General features: G+C 39.5%; 1 protein-coding gene across 2 annotated transcripts in view; it reads left to right on the forward strand.

Annotated features, from left to right (window-relative positions):
* Window positions 1-8,404, forward strand: part of FAM172A (family with sequence similarity 172 member A) — a 434,833-nt gene extending 426,429 nt beyond the window's left edge. For both annotated transcript variants that reach the window (XM_044265562.1, XM_044265569.1), the window contains one exon: window positions 6,590-8,404. In XM_044265562.1, the coding sequence (XP_044121497.1) occupies window positions 6,590-6,732 (143 nt within the window). In that variant the 3' untranslated portion in view covers window positions 6,733-8,404. The remainder of the gene's footprint in view (window positions 1-6,589) is intronic.
* The last annotated feature ends 230 nt before the right edge of the window (window positions 8,405-8,634 follow it).

Consider the following 8,634-nt stretch of genomic DNA (forward strand, 5'->3'; position numbering starts at 1 on the left):
TCTCCTTAGAAGCTCTAGAATTCATTTTAAAATGAATTTTAGTAGTTACGTTTTATTTCTTTTTAGAAGGCACATTATTTTTCAGTGCTCTGATATTTCTCTAATTCTTTATAACTCTCTAAAAATAACTGCTGGTGAGCTCATAAGTTCATTAGTTAATCCCAGTGGGACTCAATAATGCATATTACAGACCTCTTGATTTTTATAAATTAGATTTTCTCAAGAATTCCCTTACCTGTTATTATCAACATAGCTATATTGACAGGGTCTTCATTACTTCCTAATTGCCCATATTCCTTTTTCTTGTTAAAGATCAATTTTTTAAATCAAACCTTGTCATTTTGAAGGTATCATAGACATGTTATCGTGTTAATATTAATGTTTCATATCTTTCTAGTTTTTTTCCCTCTTCCCCTTTATCTTAGGAAACAAAATTGTTTCATTACCCATTGCTTTAAAAAGGAAAACTTTTTGTGTGTGAGGGAGGGAATTGGAGATTGTCAGTGAGAGAATGGGGATCACATGCTAGTTTCCCATGCCCCAAAACAAAGACATAAAAATTATGTTTTGTATTCAATAGTGACTCTGTCAACAGTTACATTCCCTATTCCAAACCAGACCGTAAAATGTAAATTATGCATAGATTGTTGAAATTATTCCATGACCCTTTAGTCTAGGACCATGTAAAATAAGGCGACAAGCAATAATTAGAATAGCAAATAGCTGACCAAGAAATTCTTCTAAATATCTCTTTGGTGAGAACTTAGACTGTCCATTATTATACTAGTAAACCTCATCTCTGGCAAATTGTATGTGTGTGTGTGTAGTGTCTGTGTCTGCAGTGTGTATCTGTGTGTGTGTGTGTGTGTGTGTGTGTGTGTAATATCACTTGAAGGATGATTATTTGCTTTCCCAGACATTTCTTCACTTTATTAAAAGATTCGTTGAAGAGGTAAATAACCCACTTCTTCCTTTAAAGAAATTCTATTTACAGAAATTCTATTTACATATAAGTTTTTAAGACATCTACAGCGTAAAATGAGGTACAGCTTCAGACTAGTCTACATCTGCCAAAGTAAACATCAGGATTTTGGCTGCTAACTTACTAGCATATTTTGGCATAGTTTTTGCCCAAAAAAATGTAAGCACTAAGATCAAGTGAAGAGGAGTGTGGACAAGGCAGACTTGTAAGAAACACTTGGATTGAAGTCATCACAGGGAGAAGTAAAGGGAATAGACAAGACAGAAGATACAGCAATGTTTTCTTCTCTCTTATCCTATTCTTTGAGCATTCCACTCTCAGTGCTATTTCCAACCATTTTTTTCTTTAATTTCTAAATGCTATTATATAAATGTAGCCTCCCTCTTTCTCAGTTCCATTATAAGACACTTTTTTCAAAATATATAGTCTTTGGGGAAAACAAATGACACATTTTAGCAATTTGATCTTTCTCATATGATATACAGTCTCATACTTCATACTTTAAGTTTCTGATCCCTTTGACCATTTGTGCTATCTTTATGACTTTGAAATTCGCTACAGTTCATTTTTTTTTTTTAAACAGGTATAGGTAAAGGATAAATATTCAATGTAGTATTTTATGGAGGATATCCTGTCCCTGCCTTTGGTTATTTCACAGTGAATAACATCATTGACAAACAATATGTATGGAAGAAACATTAAGAGAAATAAAAGGCATTCTCTGCGCTGTATAGGCTAAAAGAGATAGAGTGGAGTTCAGATTATAGGGAAAATTAATCTATAATATAATTTTTAAAAAAATTAACTATTCATTTTGATTTAAGATGACACTGATCATCTAAATACCTCCCATTAAAACAAATGTTACATAGTGCTTTTATTATCTTGAAATTAATTCTAAAGATAACAGGATCCACCTACTTAGAAGATAGCTAAATTATTATAATGCTCTAGTTAACACATAGAAGGAATAAAAGAAAAGCAACTCATAATAAAAATAATATGCATATCAACATTTTAAGTGCTCTAGAAACTCTACATAAGAAGGCATAATAACAGTAGTCTGTTACTTAGTCCTGTACATAAAATCACCACGGATTCAACAGCTACAAATGCGGGCTGATGCAGGTGTGCTTATTGGTGACTCAACTTTCATGGGCAGTGATACCATCAGCTTTCATGGGCAGTGATGAGATTTTTTTCATAGGGTAAACCATTCTTGGTAATTATATAAACCACTCTTGCTTATTAATATTTTGAACAACATAAAGTACAAAATCCCTTCCATTTACATGGTAGTCGGATTCCTAGAAAATTCTATGTATGTTCAAATGATGCCAAAAGTACTTTGAGAGTATTTGTTAAATACATCTAAATTCTAATCCCATATAATTATAAATAGAGTTTTCAACTACATGAATAGCTGGTGGAACGTTTGCAAACGATGTGGGGGGCACCTGGGTGTCTCAGTTGGTTAAGCATCTGCCTTTGGCTTAGGTCATGATCCCAGTGTCCTGGCATTGAGCCCCATGTGGGGTTCCCTGTTCAGTGGGGTGAGTCTGCTTGCTTCTCCCTCTCCCTCTCCCTCCCCACCCCAGCTCGCTCTCTCAAATAAATAAATAAAATCTTTAAAACAAAGAAAGGGAGGGAAGGAGGGAGGAAGGAAGATGTGTGGGGTGCAAGACAATTCTTCATTGTGCTCTACTGCCTTGCAAATTGCAGGATTTCCAGCTTCCCTGGTCTTCTTCTAAATGCCAATAGTTCTTACCAACCATCCTGACCACCAAAAATATCACTATAAATTTCCTAAATGCCCCAGAAGCCACTACCATGCCCATTAAGAATCACTTCTTGAGACTGAACAAAGGCACTTTTTTGTAATGAAACACTGAGACCCTGTACTTTTTATTTTGATACTGAATTGATTCTGTGGATTAGGAAACTGAATTTGCCTCCAAAGTGAATTATCCAGAAAGAGCAAGACTGCCAATCTCAGAAAGATACAAAAAGCTTCCCCTATGAACATGGTGGGTATTTAATATGGGAAACCCTTTACTCCTATATGGGAACCTCTCTAGATTAAGAAAGTGGGGGTCTGAAAGTGAAAACAAGTTCATTGTCCCTAAAAAGAGGAGCTTTTGATTAGGGTAAAGTTGTCCTAAAGGAAAAACTAAAAATCATGTTTATATCCTTCAAGTAACATGGTTAGTTTTGTTATTTTGAATGATTTTCCATATTACCTACACATCATTGCAGTTTATCAATAAATGGATGCTTTTTTGACTAGCCTGAATTTTCCACTTTTATGGGCTAGTGCTTCTGCCCTGATTGAATCATTTCTCCTTAAATGGTGTATTTTTTAACTACTAGAAAGCTGCTCTCAAAAGTTTCCATAATCTAAGCATTGCTATGGGTAGATGGTCATATTAATTTGTAAATATTTTCATTGAACTTTGGCTCTGACTCTTTGAAAAAGATCTCCAGACATGTTCTTGAAATGTATATATGTAGCCCCAGGTGGATATGCAATTACCTAATTTCCAACTGCTATTTTAATAAAATTATTAAAAACCTATTTCAAGGGCGCCTGGGTGGCTCAGTGGGTTAAGCCTCTGCCTTCGGCTCAGGTCATGATCTCAGGGTCCAGGGATAGAGTCCTGCATCTGGCTCTCTGCTCTGCAGGGAGCCAGCTTCTCTCTCTCTCTCTCTCTCTCTCTGCCTGCCTCTCTGCCTACTTGTGATCGCTGTCAAATAAATAAATAAAATCTTTAAAAAAAAAAAACTTATTTCAAAAAATTTTAAAAAGAAAGCCATTTTTTATATAAAATATTCACTTTACTACTCCTTAGTTAAGGAAGAATTCTCCTACCCCTACTCGGTTCTCTGTAGTTCAGTTTCTAAACCACTTTGCTTATTACCTTTACTCCCACCAATTTCCCTCCCTCTGACAGAGCACACATTCTCATTATTTATACTCTTAAATTGCAGGGGTAAATGTTGAGAGCCAGTGCAGGTACTCAGTTATCTCAGGGACTTTGGTCTTTTCAACCCAGGACTAATCAAGCAGAGAGTCATCATAAGCTAAATCTAAAAAGCTTTTGTAGTGATTTTATCACCAGGGAAATTTGTTCATCCTTCAGAAAGATTGTCACCAGGAAAGAAAAAAATAAAGGAGTTAAAATTGCTTCAGACCATTGACTCCTTAGGTCCCTCTAGATTCCTAGATTGAATTGGTTTTCAAGGGGTGGGAGGAATTATGAGAAGAATTCCCTGAGAAAGCTTACAAATTGATCATAGCCTTGGTAACACTAGTAAGTGTAAGTGTGATCACTATGGAGGAAATGCCAAATCAGTCTGGAAGCATGGGAAATGAGAAAGGGAAAGAAGACAATTAACACCTTTTTTTTTTTTCTTTCTTTCTTTCTTTCTTTTCTTATTGTTTTTGGGGATGTGTGCTGCCATGTAGTATGCATCTGAGAATAGTCTTTCAAAAGAAAGAAATACAATTGGCTTTGAAGTATCTTATTATTATAAGTGCAATTAGTTATTGAAATGAAACTAGATTTGCAAGCACCATAGAAATAGGAACAGGAATTTCATAAACCTATCTAGAAACTAAACCCCTTTCAAATATACCCAAAGTAGGTTTGTCTGAGCATATCTAGAACTGCTTACTTGGGCTTGGAGAATATGAATGCCTCCAAATTCAAAAGAATTCTTTAAGATTGTCAAATGAACAAATCAGTGAAAAATATAATAATAAATACCTGGGTGTTACATATATATTAAAGAACTTAAAAGTCTGCACACTTATTGATGAGGGCAGGCATATATATATGCCCAAAAAATTCTATGAAGACTTGTCAAAATCAAGTCAGGCACTTTAGGATTTGCCAGGATAAACCTATACTAATCTCTCTCTCCCAATGAGTAACATTGAAATTTGCCCAAAATGGGTAAGCAAATGACTTCATTTTTTAATCCGAATACAGTAGTGTTGGAAGATATTTCTCAGGATATGACTTCAACACTAGATCGTAGTTCCCAGGGCAGGTTCATAAGGCCAAATTGCAGAGGAGAAGAGGATAGAAAGCATCCTTGTGAGGGCACCCATTAAGAGAGGGGTTCTCTGGTAGGGCCAGCGCCCACATTTTAGTCCCATGCACAGACTGTAGCTTTCTGCTCTCTGGTCGACTGCAGCCATAGCATCCTTATTGTTGTAACTCCCAGATTGTGATACTGTCACAAAACTGTTGCTAGGCAACAAATGTGGTTACCAGGTCTCAGCGAATAGCTGAAGGGGAAAGCAAAGTGTTGCACCATTGTAGAGTAACCATAGCAATGACCTACTATTACAGACTAAAGAATTATCATTAACAATGTTAAAGTATCAGACAGAGGCCCTGAATCCCAAGACTTCCAGGCAGTATCTCTCTGCATAATTGAGTGATCTAGGAAGTGATTTCAACTGTTTCAAAGCTATTCACTCATTTCTATGGTAGAGTCTTCGTTATTATTTTTATTTTCTAATTAAAAAATTGTTATGAAGAGACTGGCAAAATGATATGTTATCACAAGGAGTCGAAACCGATTAATATCCTCATCTGTTCTTATGACTACATCACTGGTTTTTTTGGGGGGGTATTTTTTGTTTGCTTGTTTTGTTTTTTGCCTGTGTTAAACTGAAGGAAGGTTTGACTTGAAAAGCACTGTACATCAACAGAAAGAAGCTGTGGTAAAAGAAAATAACCCTGTAAAGTGACAAACTAAGCCTGTATTTTCTAAGTTGAATTCCTCCTGACAAAATAGGAGGCCTAGATGCTCTTTTTGTACTCACTGCTTGGAAAGACTTTTTTAGCTTTTCTAAAACTGGCCCCTAAAATCTTTTAAAATGTAGCCTCCTAGGACAGTTCTAGGCACAGTCTTTTAAAAAAAAATCTGAACCTTCCTGAAGCATCCCATGTAATTTGGTCGCGGTGACCTCGCTGAGACAAATTATGTCTAACGGCACAGCTTTCGAGAGAGGCAAGAAAAATCCGATTTGTTTTATTCTCTTGAGAAGCGGAGAAACGTGGGTGCTCCGGGATGGGTGAAGATGCCGGATTCCGCGCGCAGGGGAAACCAATCCCCGCGCGCGCGCGCGAAGCCTGGGGAAGTGGGTGGTTTCGAAGCGGGAGAGGGAGTGGCCCTTCCCTTCGAGCGCCTCGATTGGCCCGGAGGGGCTGAGGCCCTGGGGCCGCCTGGCCGCGCCTCGGGCACTCCGCGGGGGGTGTCCCAGCCGCGTCCTCCCTCTCAGGGGCGGGAAGGGGCCTCGGGCGGGAGGCTGCGGAGGTCTCGGGCGGGCCCAGGGGCCGCGGGCGGAGATGCGCAGCGAGCGGACGTAGACAGCCCTCGGCCGCGGGGGCAGAGTGAACCCTCGGGCACAGGTGTGGCCTGGAGGGGCCGCGCCCAGGGGCCTGCGGACGCGCGCCGGTGGCGGAGCGGGCGCCGGATCGCGGGGGACGCGGGCTCCGAGGGCGGGGCTCGGGCTCCCGGGGCGGAAGGCGGGCGGCCTGTGCCTTGGCACCGAGAGAGGCCACCTCGTAACCGAATCTGTGTGTTTTGCAGGCACCGACCGTCACGAGCTAACTTCCTGGAAGAGCTTCCCGTCCATTTTCAAATTCTTTACCGAAGCCTCTGAGGCAAAGACCAGTTCCCTCAAGCCGGCTCTGACGCGGCGCTCCCACAGAATAAAGCACGAAGAGCTGTAAGAGGAGAACGAGCGAGACGGGGGAGGGGAAGCCAAGGCACCACACTCGAGCATGCATCCACACGTCTCCCAACTGCTTGTTGTCGGCGAGCAGACTCCCAGCCCCTCATTAGATTGTTTTCTTCCTAGAGCACAGGGTCGTGATATATACATCTAAATAGCGTTTTGCATTATTTCTAGATGAGTGCAACTGTCAAAGCAATATGGGTTCACTGGTCGTGCTTCCGCGGGCTGAGCTCGGGCTTCGCGCTGCCCGTCAGCGCGCAGATTAAGGCTGACAGCGCCCTGCTCGGCGCGGCCGGCGCGCCTCTAATTGCCCTGACGGAGCCCGCGCGGGCGCTGCGGGGCGAGCGGCGTCTGCGCGGTCCTACCGCCCGTTGCAGCGCAGCCGCCGCTTGCACCGGCCCCCGGCCCCCCTCGATCATGTCCGGTTTTTTCCTCCGAACAGAAGCAAACTTTTATTCTAGATTTCAAACTTACATTTTGGGTTTTCGGCGAAGAGCTTCTTACGCCTCTTTTTTTTTTTTTCCCCCTAATTAAAAGGAAGTTCCCCACAAACCTCCTCAGAAAAGCCAGATTTAAATTCAGAACGAGAATGCCGTGATGTACTATCTCGCCTTGGGAGTGCAAATTGTTCTCTAACAATCTATTTTCATTTCAAGACCAAAAGAAAAACTTTGCATAAAAAATCTACAAAGTACCCATTACACATTACCGCTGAAAACCCTTGCCATTTGAATACGAGGTTTTACACAAGTCTCTAATTTCAGAAGAGATTGTTTAAACCAAAACGTAATGATGCGCAAATCTTTTAAGGGTGAAAGGTCCCATTTCCAACAGAATTTCCAACTTTATCATTAGAACTGACTTTACTTTTTAAATGTATAATGTGTAAAGAGTGGCATTGTAATTCAGATCGCACACTTGTTTTGCTTTTTAAATCCTAATGTGGAGAAAGTTTGTTGTTGTTGTTCATAACCCTAACCAGAACGACTGTCCTGAGCTTTCATGGAGTGTGACCCTGTTAGGGATGGTATTATGGTCATCAGGAAGATGAACCTGTGTGCTGTTCCACGTTTTCCTTGTGAAAGGCCAAGTGGGGCTAAAATGATTCTTTTAGGTTTCTGCTCCCACAGAAAGCGAAAGAAAGACCTGGTGTGAAAGATTTTCTTCTCTCAATACAGTGGCATAAGTTTTAGTAGTCCCATTTCCTCTCTACAGTTTCTACAGTTACTTTAATCCTGCTAATATCTGGCCAACACTGTGAAATACAAGAGGTAAAATAAGTTAAGATTTTGCTGACTTTTAAATTCAAATATTAAATCTTAACATTATCAATTTTTAATTACTTGAATTTAATTACCTAGTAAAGATTCTGTTTCTAGCAGATGAGGGTCTGAATCTAATATTTTTTCATCCTTTTTTAAAGTATATGCAACAATATGCCTGCCTTATTTGAGGACATGATAAAATGTACCCAAAATGACTTAGAACTGTCTGACTTCTCAGAAAAAAATAACTTAACCACCTCATGGATAAAATGTTTTTATATTATGAACCGATTTCAGCAAGTTTTAAAACTGGTAATATCTGTGTTTGGTATATAAGTACATTAATTTGTTCTTATAGTTTTAATGATGGCAAATTAAAGTGATCTTTTTTCAGTGGTCATATATACATATCTTTTGATATTATTTTTAGCAGAAACAACACAGGAAAAATCAAAACGTCATTTTATCCACACCTGGATAATTTAATATGTGTAACTCCAACAACATCAAGCATGTTGGTCTGCAATCTTTTCTGTTTTAGAAGTAAAGGTGAACTGTATACAATAATGGTACCTTCCTTTGAGAGGATTTGAAAATTGATGTGGATTGAATATATTTTTCAAAGTGTTATA

This window comes from Neovison vison, chromosome 1 (assembly GCF_020171115.1).
Source record: "Neovison vison isolate M4711 chromosome 1, ASM_NN_V1, whole genome shotgun sequence".
In the NCBI taxonomy this organism is placed as follows: domain Eukaryota; kingdom Metazoa; phylum Chordata; class Mammalia; order Carnivora; family Mustelidae; genus Neogale; species Neogale vison.